Below are 17,500 nucleotides of genomic sequence, written 5' to 3'. Positions count from 1 at the left end.
GTCAGTGAACAACATGTTTATATGCAGATGTCCGTCTTGGCCTGTTTATACAGTTTATTTATTTACAAACAACGGTCTAGAGAGAAAGTGGAAAGTGAGAGAGAGAGAGGGACAGAGAGACAGTAAGAGACAGGCATACAGAGAGACACAGAGAGATATAGAAGGAGGAGAGACAGAGAGACAGAGGGACAGAGAGACAGAGAGACAGAGAGATAGAGCAAGACAGAGAGAGATAGAGAGGAGGAGAGGCAGAGAGACAGAGAGACACAGAGAGATATAGAAGGAGGAGAGGCAGAGAGACAGAGAGACACAGAGAGACAGAGAGGCAGAGAGAGATATAGAAGAAGGAGAGGCAGAGAGACAGAGAGACACAGAGAGACAGAGAGACAGAGAGAGGCAGAGAGACAGAGAGACAGAGAGAGATATAGAATTGAGGAGAAGCAGAGAGACAGAGAGACAGAGAGAAATATAGGAGGAGAGGCAGAGAGACAGAGAGACACAGAGAGATATAGAGGCAGAGAGACTGAGAGATATAGAGAGGAGGAGAGGCAGAGAGACAGAGAGAGACAGAGAGATATAGAAGGAGGAGAGGCAGAGAGACAGAGAAACACAGAGAGATATAGAGAGGAGGAGAGGCAGAGCGACAGGCATACAGAGAGACACAGATATATATAGAAGGAGGAGAGGCAGAGAGACAGAGAGACACAGAGAGATATAGAGAGGAGGAGAGACAGAGAGACAGGCATACAGAGAGACACAGATAGATATAGAAAGAGGAGAGGCAGAGAGACAGAGATAGACAGAGCGATATAGAAGGAGGAGAGGCAGAGAGACAGAGAGACAGAGACACAGAGAGATATAGAGAGGAGGAGAGACAGAGAGACAGGCATACAGAGAGACACAGATAGATATAGAAGGAGGAGAGGCAGAGAGACAGAGAGACAGAGAGACAGAGAGAGATATAGAAGGAGGAGAGGCAGAGAGACAGGCATACAGAGAGACACAGAGAGATATAGAAGGAGGAGAGGCAGAGACAGAGAGACACAGAGAGATATAGAGAGGAGGATAGGCAGAGAGACAGAGAGAGACGCATAGAGATATAGAGGCAGAGAGACAGAGAGACACAGAGAGATATAGAGAGGAGGAGAGGCAGAGAGACAGAGAGAGACAGAGAGATATAGAGAGGAGGAGAGGCAGAGAGACAGAGAGACACAGAGAGATATAGAAGGAGGAGAGGCAGAGAGACAGAGAGACACAGAGAGATATAGTGGCAGAGAGACAGAGAGACACATAGAGATATAGAAGGAGGAGAGGCAGAAAGACAGAGAGACAGAGAGATATAGAAGGAGGAGAGGCAGAGGCAGAGACAAAGAGAGAGAGAGACACAGAGAGACAGAGAGAGATATAGAAGGAGGAGAGGCAGAGACAGAGAGACACAGAGAGACAGAGAGAGATATAGAAGGAGGAGAGGCAGAGAGACAGAGAGACACAGAGAGATCTAGAAGGAGGAGAGGCAGAGAGGCAGAGACAAAGAGAGACAAAGAGACAGAGAGAGATATAGAAGGAGGAGAGGCAGAGAGGCAGAGACAAAGAGAGACAGAGAGAGATATAGAAGGAGGAGAGGCAGAGAGACAGAGAGACACAGAGAGATATAGAAGGAGGAGAGGCAGAGAGACAGAGAGACACAGAGAGATATAGGAGGAGAGGCAGAGAGACAGAGAGACAGAGAGACAGGCATACAGAGAGACACAGAGAGATATAGAAGGAGGAGAGGCAGAGAGACAGAGAGACACAGAGAGATATAGAAGGAGGAGAGGCAGAGAGGCAGAGACAAAGAGAGACAGAGAGAGATATAGAAGGAGGAGAGGCAGAGAGACAGAGAGACAGAGAGAGATATAGAAGGAGGAGAGGCAGAGAGACAGAGAGACACAGAGAGATATAGAAGGAGGAGAGGCAGAGAGACAGAGAGACACAGAGAGATATAGAAGGAGAGGCAGAGAGACAGAGAGACACAGAGAGATATAGAAGGAGGAGAGGCAGAGAGACAGAGAGACAGAGAGAGAGATATAGAAGGAGGAGAGGCAGAGAGACAGAGAGACACAGAGAGATATAGAAGGAGGAGAGGCAGAGAGACAGAGAGGCAGAGAGAGATATAGAAGGAGGAGAGGCAGAGAGACAGAGAGACAGAGAGACACAGAGAGATATAGAAGGAGGAGAGGCAGAGAGACAGAGAGACACAGAGAGATATAGAAGGAGGAGAGGCAGAGAGACAGAGAGACACAGAGAGATATAGAAGGAGGAGAGACAGAGAGACAGAGAGGCAGAGAGACACAGAGAGATATAGAAGGAGGAGAGGCAGAGAGACAGAGAGACACAGAGAGATATAGAAGGAGGAGAGGCAGAGAGACAGAGAGACAGAGAGAGATATAGAAGGAGGAGAGGCAGAGAGACAGAGAGACACAGAGAGATATAGAAGGAGGAGAGGCAGAGAGACAGAGAGGCAGAGAGAGATATAGAAGGAGGAGAGGCAGAGAGACAGAGAGACAGAGAGACACAGAGAGATATAGAAGGAGGAGAGGCAGAGAGACAGAGAGACACAGAGAGATATAGAAGGAGGAGAGGCAGAGAGACAGAGAGACACAGAGAGATATAGAAGGAGGAGAGGCAGAGAGACAGAGAGGCAGAGAGAGATATAGAAGGAGGAGAGGCAGAGAGACAGAGAGACACAGAGCGATATAGAAGGAGGAGAGACAGAGAGACAGAGAGACACAGAGAGATATAGAGAGGAGGAGAGGCAGAGAGACAGAGAGACAGGCATACAGAGAGACACAGAGAGATATAGAGAGGAGGAGAGGCAGAGATACATGAGAAAGAAAGATATGCTTGTGTCTCACCCAGGCGGTCGGGGGTGTGTTGGTGCGGGGCGGGGGAGCTGGAGGCACTGCTGCTGGGGTGTGAGGAGGGCTGGGAGCCCGGGCGAGGACCTTCCTCCATGGAGGGGGCCGGAGAAGGGCTGTCCTGGACACACTCCTGCCACAGAGACCGAGGGTCAGACTGGTAAAGAGTTAATTCAGTAAAGTCACACTCACACACATACATTTATAAACAGACACACACACACATTTATAAACAAATACACACATAGCTAGCTACAACACATGTGGACACCTCACATCTGCTGGTCCCTCGTCCCTAACACTCCTAATGTCAGACAATCCAAATGGAGATGAAGCCCTCTCCCCTCCCCTCTTCTCTCCTCTCCTCTCCTCTCCTCTCTTCTCCTCCCCTCTCTTCTCCCCTATCCCCACTCCCCTCTCCTCTTCCCTCTCTCCTCCCATCCTCTCCTCTTCCCTCTCCTTCCCTCTTCTCCTCTCCCCTCTCTCCTTACCTCTCTCCCCTCTTCCCCCTCTTCCCCCTCTCCTCTTCTCTGATATCTATGTAGGGTAGGGCAAACAGGCCGGGGTGAGTGGGATGCTGGAAAAGTAAACAGCACCAGACGCTGCAATCTCCCTCTGCCATCTGCAATCCGGGTGGTACTATTTAAATAGAGGTGATCTACGGCCTGCCCTAGCAGCCCCCCCAAAAAACTATGACTCTGAGGGCAGGACACAAAAAATAGACAACATACATGTCCCTCTGGAGCAGGTCACTAGAGGAAGGGTGCTATGTCTGAGAAGTGAGTTGAATAGTCTGTGTTAGTGTCTGACTGAAAACAAATATACTACATTTCTGTAGAAATTAATTAAGTTAATAGCAAAGCAGTAGGATATTCAAAAATGTTCAGAAAATATGTGTACTGTCGGTCTCTCTGTGTGTCTGTCTCTCTGTGTGTCTGTCTCTCTGTGTGTATTTGTGTAAATGCTATTTCCCCTGGCTGTCTCTGACATGAGCCGTGAGTCTCAGTGACAAACACTACCCTAGCAGTCTGCCAACCCCCTTGGTAGGAAACGTCTACCCATCCTCTCTGTTCTGGCCTCGTGGGGAGATGGAAGGAATGAATCTAATGTCGATATTAACATACTTTCCTATGTGGAATTATACTCATTACTAGTCTCTAGAGCTGAATTATAGCCCTCTTCAACAGTGCTAATATGATAGCCACAGACTAACATCCATTTTAAGGGGGATGAAAGTCTCTCACATCTGCACAATCTGTTATAATAGCACTAGTGGTGTAGTGAGCACTGTTGAAATACATTCACAGATGGGTGGTATGAATGAGGAATAAACCATAAGTATATGGTTTAAAGTCTACATGTAATGTGAAGGTCTTTGTATTCAGAGTGTTGGGTGAATTGCTACAGCGGCTTCGCAAAAACAATGAGGATATCTCTAAAAGATAAATGTCTGTGAGCATGTGAGTCCTTTTCCTTACCTTGATGACAGACGCTCCTCCTCTGGATAAGGGGCTGTGCATCTGAGCTGCGGCGGCCATGTTGGCGATGGTGTTCAGGTGGTTCATCTGGTTCATTGCCATGGCAACAGACGCAGGCGGCAGGCCGACGGGCAGCAAGGGGTGGGGCATCATCATGAAGGGTAGGTCCAGTCCTACAGACAGAAAGAGTGAGAGGGAATGAGGGAGAGAGGGTGAGTCAGAGAGAGAGAGAGAGAGAGAGGGTGAGTCAGAGAGAGAGAGAGAGAGAGAGGGTGAGGGAGAGAGAGATTGAGATTGAGAGAGAGAGAGGGTGAGGGAGAGAGAGGGAGGGTGTGAGAGAGAGAGAGAGAGAGAGCGGAGGGTGAGGAAGAGAGAGAGAGAGGGAGAGAGGAAGAGAGATGGTGAGGGAGAAAGAGAGTGAGAGAGAGAGAAAGCGAGGGTGAGATAGGGAGAAGGAGGGTGAGGGAGAAAGAGAGAGAGAGTGAGAGAGATAGAGAGAGAGAAGGTGAGGGAGGGAGAGAGAGAGGGTGAGGGAGGGAGAGACAGAGAGAGAGACACAGAGAGATAGAGAGCGAGAGGGTGAGGTTGAGGGAGGGAGAGAGAGAGGGAGGGTGAGAGAGAGCAGGGTGAGGAAGAGAGAGAGAGAGAGTGACAGAGGGAGAGCGGAAGAGAGAGAGAGAGAGAGAGAGAGAGACAGAGAGAGTGGGAGAGAGAGATATGGTGAGGGAGAGAGAGAGAGAGGAATGGAGAGAGTGTGGGAGAGAGAGAGGGTGCGAAAAGAGAGTGACAGAGAGAGTGAGATAGAGCGAGAGAGGGAGAGAAATAGAAAGATCAACAATACAACCTCACAGTGAGATGTTTACTTACAGGCTCTAACCAATAGTGCAAAAAAGCTATTAGGTGAAAATAGGTAAGTAAAGAAATAAAAACAACAGTAAAAAAGACAGTGAAAAACAGTAGAGAGGCTATAACAGTAGAGAGGCTATATACTGTAGAGAGGCTATAACAGTAGAGAGGCTATAACAGTAGCGAGTCTATATACAGTAGAGAGGCTATAACAGTAGCGAGGCTATATACAGTAGAGAGGCTATATACAGTAGAGAGGCTATACAGTAGAGAGGCTATATACAGTAGAGAGGCTATACAGTAGAGAGGCTATACAGTAGAGAGGCTATATACAGTAGCGAGGCTATATACAGTAGAGAGCCTATACAGTAGCGAGGCTATATACAGTAGCGAGGCTATACAGTAGAGAGGCTATACAGTAGCGAGGCTATATACAGTAGAGAGGCTATACAGTAGCGAGACTATATACAGTAGAGAGGCTATATACAGTAGAGAGGCTATATACAGTAGCGAGGCTATACAGTAGCGAGGCTATATACAGTAGAGAGGCTATATACAGTAGCGAGGCTATATACAGTAGCGAGGCTATACAGTAGAGAGGCTATACAGTAGCGAGGCTATATACAGTAGAGAGGCTATATACAGTAGAGAGCCTATACAGTAGAGAGGCTATATACAGTAGAGCCTATATACAGTAGTGAGGCTATATACAATAGAGAGGCTATATACAGTAGAGAGCCTATATACAGTAGAGAGGCTATATACAGTAGCGAGGCTATATACAGTAGAGAGGCTATACAGTAGCGAGGCTATATACAGTAGAGAGCCTATATACAGTAGAGAGGCTATATACAGTAGAGAGGCTATACAGTAGAGAGGCTATATACAGTAGCGAGGCTATACAGTAGAGAGGCTATACAGTAGCGAGGCTATATACAGTAGAGAGGCTATATACAGTAGAGAGGCTATATACAGTAGCGAGGCTATATACAGTAGAGAGGCTATACAGTAGCGAGGCTATATACAGTAGAGAGGCTATATACAGTAGAGAGGCTATACAGTAGAGAGGCTATAACAGTAGAGAGGCTATATACAGTAGAGAGGCTATAACAGTAGCGAGGCTATATACAGTAGAGAGACTATAACAGTAGCGAGGCTATATACAGTAGAGAGGCTATACAGTAGAGAGGCTATACAGTAGAGAGGCTATATACAGTAGCGAGGCTATACAGTAGGGAGGCTATACAGTAGCGAGGCTATATACAGTAGAGAGGCTATATACAGTAGAGAGGCTATACAGTAGAGAGGCTATACAGTAGTGAGGCTATATACAGTAGAGAGGCTATAACAGTAGAGAGGCTATATACAGTAGAGAGGCTATAACAGTAGAGAGGCTATATACAGTAGAGAGGCTATAACAGTAGCGAGGCTATAACAGTAGAGAGGCTATATACAGTAGAGAGGCTATAACAGTAGCGAGGCTATATACAGTAGAGAGACTATAACAGTAGCGAGGCTATATACAGTAGAGAGGCTATACAGTAGCGAGGCTATATACAGTAGAGAGGCTATATACAGTAGAGAGGCTATAAAGTAGAGAGGCTATACAGTAGAGAGGCTATATACAGTAGAGAGGCTATATACAGTAGAGAGGCTATATACAGTAGAGAGGCTATATACAGTAGAGAGACTATATACAGTAGAGAGGCTATACAGTAGTGTGGCTATATACAGTAGAGAGGCTATACAGTAGCGAGGCTATATACAGTAGAGAGGCTATATACAGTAGAGAGGCTATATACAGTAGCGAGGCTATATACAGTAGAGAGGCTATATACAGTAGCGAGGCTATACAGTAGCGAGGCTATATACAGTAGAGAGGCTATATACAGTAGCGAGGCTATATACAGTAGCGAGGCTATACAGTAGAGAGGCTATACAGTAGCGAGGCTATATACAGTAGAGAGGCTATATACAGTAGAGAGGCTATACAGTAGAGAGGCTATACAGTAGAGAGGCTGTACAGTAGTGAGGCTATATACAGTAGAGAGGCTATATACAGTAGAGAGGCTATATACAGTAGCGAGGCTATATACAGTAGAGAGGCTATACAGTAGTGAGGCTATATACAGTAGAGAGGCTATATACAGTAGAGAGGCTATACAGTAGAGAGGCTATAACAGTAGCGAGGCTATAACAGTAGCGAGGCTATATACAGTAGAGAGGCTATACAGTAGAGAGGCTATACAGTAGAGGGGCTATATACAGTAGAGAGGCTATAACAGTAGAGAGGCTATATACAGTAGAGAGGCTATACAGTAGCGAGGCTATAACAGTAGCGAGGCTATATACAGCAGAGAGGCTATATACAGTAGAGAGGCTATATACAGTAGCGAGGCTATATACAGTAGAGAGGCTATACAGTAGCGAGGCTATATACAGTAGCGAGGCTATACAGTAGAGAGGCTATACAGTAGCGAGGCTATATACAGTAGAGAGGCTATACAGTAGCGAGGCTATATACAGTAGAGAGGCTATATACAGTAGAGAGGCTATATACAGTAGCGAGGCTATACAGTAGCGAGGCTATATACAGTAGAGAGGCTATATACAGTAGCGAGGCTATATACAGTAGCGAGGCTATACAGTAGAGAGGCTATACAGTAGCGAGGCTATATACAGTAGAGAGGCTATATACAGTAGAGAGGCTATACAGTAGAGAGGCTATATACAGTAGAGACTATATACAGTAGTGAGGCTATATACAGTAGAGAGGCTATATACAGTAGAGAGGCTATATACAGTAGAGAGGCTATATACAGTAGCGAGGCTATATACAGTAGAGAGGCTATACAGTAGCGAGGCTATATACAGTAGAGAGGCTATATACAGTAGCGAGACTATATACAGTAGCGAGGCTATACAGTAGAGAGACTATAACAGTAGCGAGGCTATATACAGTAGAGAGGCTATATACAGTAGAGAGGCTATATACAGTAGAGAGGCTATATACAGTAGCGAGGCTATACAGTAGAGAGGCTATACAGTAGCAAGGCTATATACAGTAGAGAGGCTATATACAGTAGAGAGGCTATATACAGTAGCGAGGCTATATACAGTAGAGAGGCTATACAGTAGCGAGGCTATATACAGTAGAGAGGCTATATACAGTAGAGAGGCTATACAGTAGAGAGGCTATAACAGTAGAGAGGCTATATACAGTAGAGAGGCTATAACAGTAGCGAGGCTATATACAGTAGAGAGACTATAACAGTAGCGAGGCTATATACAGTAGAGAGGCTATACAGTAGAGAGGCTATACAGTAGAGAGGCTATATACAGTAGCGAGGCTATACAGTAGAGAGGCTATACAGTAGCGAGGCTATATACAGTAGAGAGGCTATATACAGTAGAGAGGCTATACAGTAGAGAGGCTATACAGTAGTGAGGCTATATACAGCAGAGAGGCTATAACAGTAGAGAGGCTATATACAGTAGAGAGGCTATAACAGTAGAGAGGCTATATACAGTAGAGAGGCTATAACAGTAGCGAGGCTATAACAGTAGAGAGGCTATATACAGTAGAGAGGCTATAACAATAGCGAGGCTATATACAGTAGAGAGACTATAACAGTAGCGAGGCTATATACAGTAGAGAGGCTATACAGTAGCGAGGCTATATACAGTAGAGAGGCTATATACAGTAGAGAGGCTATACAGTAGAGAGGCTATACAGTAGAGAGGCTATATACAGTAGAGAGGCTATATACAGTAGAGAGACTATATACAGTAGAGAGGCTATACAGTAGTGTGGCTATATACAGTAGAGAGGCTATACACAGTAGAGAGGCTATATACAGTAGAGAGGCTATATACAGTAGCGAGACTATATACAGTAGAGAGGCTATATACAGTATAGAGGCTATACAGTAGAGAGGCTATACGGTAGAGAGGCTATACAGTATCGAGGCTATATACAGTAGAGAGGCTATATACAGTAGAAAGGCTATATACAGTAGCGAGGCTATACAGTAGCGAGGCTATATACAGTAGAGAGGCTATATACAGTAGCGAGGCTATATACAGTAGCGAGTCTATACAGTAGAGAGGCTATACAGTAGTGAGGCTATATACAGTAGAGAGGCTATATACAGTAGAGAGGCTATACAGTAGAGAGGCTATACAGTAGAGAGGCTATACAGTAGTGAGGCTATATACAGTAGAGAGGCTATATACAGTAGAGAGGCTATATACAGTAGCGAGGCTATATACAGTAGAGAGACTATACAGTAGTGAGGCTATATACAGTAGAGAGGCTATATACAGTAGAGAGGCTATACAGTAGCGAGGCTATATACAGTAGAGAGGCTGTACAGTAGCGAGACTATAAGAGTAGGGAGGCTATATACAGTAGAGAGGCTATACAGTAGCGAGGCTATAACAGTAGCGAGACTATATACAGTAGAGAGGCTATATACAGTAGAGAGGCTATATACAGTAGCGAGGCTATACAGTAGAGAGGCTATACAGTAGCGAGGCTATATACAGCAGAGAGGCTATATACAGTAGAGAGGCTATACAGTAGAGAGGCTATACAGTAGAGAGGCTATACAGTAGTGAGGCTATATACAGTAGAGAGGCTATATACAGTAGCGAGGCTATATACAGTAGCGAGGCTATATACAGTAGAGAGGCTATACAGTAGCAAGGCTATATACAGTAGAGAGGCTATATACAGTAGAGAGGCTATACAGTAGAGAGGCTATACAGTAGCGAGGCTATATACAGTAGAGAGGCTATATACAGTAGAGAGGCTATATACAGTAGCGAGACTATACAGTAGCGAGGCTATATACAGTAGAGAGGCTATATACAGTAGCGAGGCTATATACAGTAGAGAGGCTATACAGTAGCGAGGCTATATACAGTAGAGAGGCTGTACAGTAGCGAGACTATAAGAGTAGGGAGGCTATATACAGTAGAGAGGCTATACAGTAGCGAGGCTATAACAGTAGCGAGACTATATACAGTAGAGAGGCTATAACAGTAGCGAGGCTATAACAGTAGCGAGGCTATATACAGTAGAGAGGCTATACAGTAGAGAGGCTATAACAGTAGAGAGGCTATATACAGTAGAGAGGCTATACAGTAGAGAGGCTATATACAGTAGCGAGACTATACAGTAGAGAGGCTATACAGTAGCGAGGCTATAAACAGTAGAGAGGCTATATACAGTAGAGAGGCTATATACAGTAGCGAGGCTATATACAGTAGAGAGGCTATACAGTAGCGAGGCTATATACAGTAGAGAGGCTATATACAGTAGAGAGGCTATACAGTAGAGAGGCTATAACAGTAGAGAGGCTATATACAGTAGAGAGGCTATAACAGTAGCGAGGCTATATACAGTAGAGAGACTATAACAGTAGCGAGGCTATATACAGTAGAGAGGCTATACAGTAGCGAGGCTATATACAGTAGAGAGGCTATATACAGTAGAGAGGCTATACAGTAGAGAGGCTATATACAGTAGAGAGGCTATATACAGTAGAGAGGCTATATACAGTAGAGAGGCTATATACAGTAGAGAGACTATATACAGTAGTGTGGCTATATACAGTAGAGAGGCTATACAGTAGCGAGGCTATATACAGTAGAGAGGCTAAATACAGTAGAGAGGCTATATACAGTAGCGAGACTATATACAGTAGAGAGGCTATATACAGTAGAGAGGCTATACAGTAGAGAGGCTATACAGTAGAGAGGCTATACAGTAGCGAGGCTATATACAGTAGAGAGGCTATATACAGTAGAGAGGCTATATACAGTAGCGAGGCTATACAGTAGCGAGGCTATATACAGTAGAGAGGCTATATACAGTAGCGAGGCTATACAGTAGAGAGGCTATACAGTAGAGAGGCTATACAGTAGTGAGGCTATATACAGTAGAGAGGCTATATACAGTAGAGAGGCTATATACAGTAGCGAGGCTATATACAGTAGAGAGGCTATACAGTAGAGAGGCTATACAGTAGAGAGGCTATACAGTAGCGAGGCTATATACAGTAGAGAGGCTATATACAGTAGAGAGGCTATATACAGTAGAGAGGCTATACAGTAGCGAGGCTATACAGTAGCGAGGCTATATGCAGTAGAGAGGCTATATACAGTAGCGAGGCTATATACAGTAGAGAGGCTATACAGTAGCGAGGCTATATACAGTAGAGAGGCTGTACAGTAGAGAGGCTATACAGTAGTGAGGCTATATACAGTAGAGAGGCTATATACAGTAGAGAGGCTATATACAGTAGCGAGGCTATATACAGTAGAGAGGCTATACAGTAGAGAGGCTATACAGTAGAGAGGCTATACAGTAGAGAGGCTATACAGTAGAGAGGCTATACAGTAGTGAGGCTATATACAGTAGAGAGGCTATATACAGTAGAGAGGCTATATACAGTAGCGAGGCTATATACAGTAGAGAGGCTATACAGTAGAGAGGCTATACAGTAGAGAGGCTATACAGTAGCGAGGCTATATACAGTAGAGAGGCTATATACAGTAGAGAGGCTATACAGTAGCGAGGCTATACAGTAGCGAGGCTATATACAGTAGAGAGGCTATATACAGTAGCGAGGCTATATACAGTAGAGAGGCTATACAGTAGCGAGGCTATATACAGTAGAGAGGCTGTACAGTAGCGAGACTATAAGAGTAGGGAGGCTATATACAGTAGAGAGGCTATACAGTAGCGAGGCTATAACAGTAGCGAGACTATATACAGTAGAGAGGCTATATACAGTAGAGAGGCTATATACAGTAGCGAGGCTATACAGTAGAGAGGCTATACAGTAGCGAGGCTATATACAGCAGAGAGGCTATATACAGTAGAGAGGCTATACAGTAGAGAGGCTATACAGTAGCGAGACTATACAGTAGCGAGGCTATATACAGTAGAGAGGCTATATACAGTAGCGAGGCTATATACAGTAGAGAGGCTATACAGTAGCGAGGCTATATACAGTAGAGAGGCTGTACAGTAGCGAGACTATAAGAGTAGGGAGGCTATATACAGTAGAGAGGCTATACAGTAGCGAGGCTATAACAGTAGCGAGACTATATACAGTAGAGAGGCTATAACAGTAGCGAGGCTATAACAGTAGCGAGGCTATATACAGTAGAGAGGCTATACAGTAGAGAGGCTATAACAGTAGAGAGGCTATATACAGTAGAGAGGCTATACAGTAGAGAGGCTATATACAGTAGCGAGACTATACAGTAGAGAGGATATACAGTAGCGAGGCTATAAACAGTAGAGAGGCTATATACAGTAGAGAGGCTATATACAGTAGCGAGGCTATATACAGTAGAGAGGCTATACAGTAGCGAGGCTATATACAGTAGAGAGGCTATATACAGTAGAGAGGCTATACAGTAGAGAGGCTATAACAGTAGAGAGGCTATATACAGTAGAGAGGCTATAACAGTAGCGAGGCTATATACAGTAGAGAGACTATAACAGTAGCGAGGCTATATACAGTAGAGAGGCTATACAGTAGCGAGGCTATATACAGTAGAGAGGCTATATACAGTAGAGAGGCTATACAGTAGAGAGGCTATACAGTAGAGAGGCTATATACAGTAGAGAGGCTATATACAGTAGAGAGGCTATATACAGTAGAGAGGCTATATACAGTAGAGAGACTATATACAGTAGAGAGGCTATACAGTAGTGTGGCTATATACAGTAGAGAGGCTATACAGTAGCGAGGCTATATACAGTAGAGAGGCTATATACAGTAGAGAGGCTATATACAGTAGCGAGACTATATACAGTAGAGAGGCTATATACAGTAGAGAGGCTATACAGTAGAGAGGCTATACAGTAGAGAGGCTATACAGTAGCGAGGCTATATACAGTAGAGAGGCTATATACAGTAGAGAGGCTATATACAGTAGCGAGGCTATACAGTAGCGAGGCTATATACAGTAGAGAGGCTATATACAGTAGCGAGGCTATACAGTAGAGAGGCTATACAGTAGAGAGGCTATACAGTAGTGAGGCTATATACAGTAGAGAGGCTATATACAGTAGAGAGGCTATATACAGTAGCGAGGCTATATACAGTAGAGAGGCTATACAGTAGCAAGGCTATATACAGTAGAGAGGCTATATACAGTAGAGAGGCTATACAGTAGAGAGGCTATACAGTAGCGAGGCTATATACAGTAGAGAGGCTATATACAGTAGAGAGGCTATATACAGTAGCGAGGCTATACAGTAGCGAGGCTATATACAGTAGAGAGGCTATATACAGTAGCGAGGCTATATACAGTAGAGAGGCTATACAGTAGCGAGGCTATATACAGTAGAGAGGCTGTACAGTAGCGAGACTATAAGAGTAGGGAGGCTATATACAGTAGAGAGGCTATACAGTAGCGAGGCTATAACAGTAGCGAGACTATATACAGTAGAGAGGCTATATACAGTAGAGAGGCTATATACAGTAGCGAGGCTATACAGTAGAGAGGCTATACAGTAGCGAGGCTATATACAGCAGAGAGGCTATATACAGTAGAGAGGCTTTAAAGTAGAGAGGCTATACAGTAGAGAGGCTATACAGTAGTGAGGCTATATACAGTAGAGAGGCTATATACAGTAGAGAGGCTATATACAGTAGCGAGGCTATATACAGTAGAGAGGCTATACAGTAGCAAGGCTATATACAGTAGAGAGGCTATATACAGTAGAGAGGCTATATACAGTAGAGAGGCTATACAGTAGCGAGGCTATATACAGTAGAGAGGCTATATACAGTAGAGAGGCTATATACAGTAGCGAGGCTATACAGTAGCGAGGCTATATACAGTAGAGAGGCTATATACAGTAGAGAGGCTATATACAGTAGAGAGGCTATACAGTAGCGAGGCTATATACAGTAGAGAGGCTGTACAGTAGCGAGACTATAAGAGTAGGGAGGCTATATACAGTAGAGAGGCTATACAGTAGCGAGGCTATAACAGTAGCGAGACTATATACAGTAGAGAGGCTATAACAGTAGCGAGGCTATAACAGTAGCGAGGCTATATACAGTAGAGAGGCTATACAGTAGAGAGGCTATAACAGTAGAGAGGCTATATACAGTAGAGAGGCTATACAGTAGCGAGGCTATAACAGTAGCGAGGCTATATACAGTAGAGAGGCTATATACAGTAGAGAGGCTATATACAGTAGCGAGGCTATATACAGTAGAGAGGCTATACAGTAGCGAGGCTATATACAGTAGAGAGGCTATATACAGTAGAGAGGCTATATACAGTAGCGAGGCTATATACAGTAGAGAGGCTATACAGTAGCGAGGCTATATACAGTAGACAGGCTATATACAGTAGAGAGAGTATATACAGTAGCGAGGCTATATACAGTAGCGAGGCTATACAGTAGAGAGGCTATACAGTAGCGAGGCTATATACAGAAGAGAGGCTATATACAGTAGAGAGGCTATACAGTAGAGAGGCTATACAGTAGAGAGGCTATACAGTAGTGAGGCTATATACAGTAGAGAGGCTATATACAGTAGCGAGGCTATATACAGTAGAGAGGCTATACAGTAGCAAGTCTATATACAGTAGAGAGGCTATATACAGTAGAGAGGTAATATACAGTAGAGAGGCTATATAGTAGCGAGGCTATATACAGTAGAGAGGCTATATACAGTAGAGAGGCTATATACAGTAGCGAGGCTATACAGTAGCGAGGCTATATACAGTAGAGAGGCTATATACAGTAGCGAGGCTATATACAGTAGAGAGGCTATACAGTAGCGAGGCTATATACAGTAGAGAGGCTGTACAGTAGCGAGACTATAAGAGTAGGGAGGCTATATACAGTAGAGAGGCTATACAGTAGCGAGGCTATAACAGTAGCGAGACTATATACAGTAGAGAGGCTATAACAGTAGCGAGGCTATAACAGTAGCGAGGCTGTATACAGTAGAGAGGCTATACAGTAGAGAGGCTATAACAGTAGAGAGGCTATATACAGTAGAGAGGCTATACACTAGCGAGGCTATAACAGTAGCGAGGCTATATACAGTAGAGAGGCTATATACAGTAGAGAGGCTATATACAGTAGCGAGGCTATATACAGTGGAGAGGCTATACAGTAGCGAGGCTATATACAGTAGAGAGGCTATATACAGTAGAGAGGCTATATACAGTAGCGAGGCTATATACAGTAGAGAGGCTATACAGTAGAGAGGCTATACAGTAGCGAGGCTATATACAGTAGACAGGCTATATACAGTAGAGAGAGTATATACAGTAGCGAGGCTATATACAGTAGAGAGGCTATACAGTAGCGAGGCTATATACAGTAGAGAGGCTATATACAGTAGAGAGGCTATATACAGTAGAGAGACTATATACAGTAGAGAGGCTATATACAGTAGAGAGGCTATACAGTAGAGAGGCTATACAGTAGAGAGGCTATACAGTAGCGAGGCTATATACAGTAGAGAGGCTATATACAGTAGAGAGGCTATATACAGTAGCGAGGCTATACAGTAGCAAGGCTATATACAGTAGAGAGGCTATATACAGTAGCGAGGCTATATACAGTAGAGAGGCTATACAGTAGCGAGGCTATATACAGTAGAGAGGCTGTACAGTAGCGAGACTATAAGAGTAGGGAGGCTATATACAGTAGAGAGGCTATACAGTAGCGAGGCTATAACAGTAGCGAGACTATATACAGTAGAGAGGCTATAACAGTAGCGAGGCTATAACAGTAGCGAGGCTATATACAGTAGAGAGGCTATACAGTAGAGAGGCTATACAGTAGCGAGGCTATATACAGTAGAGAGGCTATAACAGTAGCGAGGCTATATACAGTAGAGAGGCTATACAGTAGCGAGGCTATAACAGTAGCGAGGCTATATACAGTAGAGAGGCTATATACAGTAGCGAGGCTATAACAGTAGCGAGGCTATATACAGTAGCGAGGCTATAACAGTAGCGAGGCTATAACAGTAGCGAGGCTATAACAGTAGCGAGGCTATAACAGTAGAGAGGCTATATACAGTAGAGAGGCTATACAGTAGAGAGGCTATACAATGCAGATAGCCTGGTTAGCCAATGTGTGGGAGCACAGGTTGGTCGGCACAATTGAGGTAGTATGTACATGAATGTATAGTTAAAGTGACTGTGCAAATATGGGTTTGGGTGAGAGCCTTCTTAAATTGGATTATTAATAGACACCAGTGGATTATAAACATACACCAGTGGAGTATTAATAGACACCAGTAGATTATTAATAGACACCAGTGGATTATAAATATACACCAGTAGATTATTAATAGACACCAGTGGATTATAAATAGACACCAGTAGAGTATTAATAGACACCAGTAGATTATTAATAGACACCAGTGGATTATAAATATACACCAGTGTATTATTAATAGACACCAGTGGATTTTAAATATACACCAGTAGATTATTAATAGACACCCATAGATAATTAATAAACAGCCCTGCACACCCACAGCCCTGCACACCCACAGCAAGCCTCCCCATTTCTCTTTCACCCAAATCCAGATAGCTGATGTTCTGAAAGAGCTGCAAAATCTGGACCCCTACAAATTAGCTGGACTAGACAATCTGGACCCTCTGTTTCTAAAATTATCCGCCAAAATTGTTGCAACCCCTATTACTAGCCTGTTCAACCTCTCTTTCATAATCGTCTGAGATCCCCAAAGATTGGAAAGCTGCCGCGGTCATCCCCCTCTTCAAAGGGGGAGACACTCTAGACCCAAACTCCTACAGACCTATATCTATCCTACCCTGCCTTTCTAAGGTCTTCGAAAGCCAAGTTAACAAACAGATCAATGACCATTTTGAATCCCACCTTATCCTTCTCCGCTATGCAATCTGGTTTCCGAGCTGGTCATGAGTGCACCTCAGCCACGCTCAAGGTCCTAAACAATATCATAACCGCGATCGATAAGAGACATTACTGTGCAGCTGTATTCATTGATCTGGCCAAGGCTTTTGACTCTGTCAACCACCACATTCTTATCGGCAGACTCAACAGCCTTGGTTTCTCAAATGACTGCCTCGCCTGGTTCACCTCCTACTTCTCAGACAGAGTTCAGTGTGTCAAATCGGAGGGCCTGTTGTCCGAACCCCTGGTAGTCTCTATGGGGGTGCCACAGTGTTCAATTCTGGGGCCAACAGTCTTCTCTGTATACATCAATGATTTCGCTCTTGCTGCTGGTG

The 17,500-nt window shown here is 44.3% G+C and overlaps 1 protein-coding gene across 7 annotated transcripts in view; it reads right to left on the bottom strand.

Annotated features, from left to right (window-relative positions):
• LOC135544119 (dachshund homolog 2-like) overlaps positions 1 to 17,500 on the bottom strand; it is a 295,810-nt gene that overhangs the window by 72,598 nt on the left and 205,712 nt on the right. For 4 of the 7 annotated variants that reach the window (XM_064971510.1, XM_064971511.1, XM_064971517.1 and 1 more), the window contains 2 exons: positions 4,376 to 4,548; positions 2,895 to 3,054 (listed from right to left, as the gene is read on the bottom strand). In XM_064971510.1, coding sequence (XP_064827582.1) covers positions 2,895 to 3,054; positions 4,376 to 4,548 — 333 coding nt within the window. The remainder of the gene's footprint in view (positions 1 to 2,894; positions 3,055 to 4,375; positions 4,549 to 17,500) is intronic. The other 3 variants (XM_064971514.1, XM_064971515.1, XM_064971516.1) reach the window with 1 other exon arrangement.

The sequence above is a fragment of the Oncorhynchus masou genome, chromosome 8 (genome assembly GCF_036934945.1).
Source record: "Oncorhynchus masou masou isolate Uvic2021 chromosome 8, UVic_Omas_1.1, whole genome shotgun sequence".
In the NCBI taxonomy this organism is placed as follows: Eukaryota; Metazoa; Chordata; class Actinopteri; order Salmoniformes; family Salmonidae; genus Oncorhynchus; species Oncorhynchus masou.
This window is presented reverse-complemented; position numbering and strand designations above follow the sequence as displayed.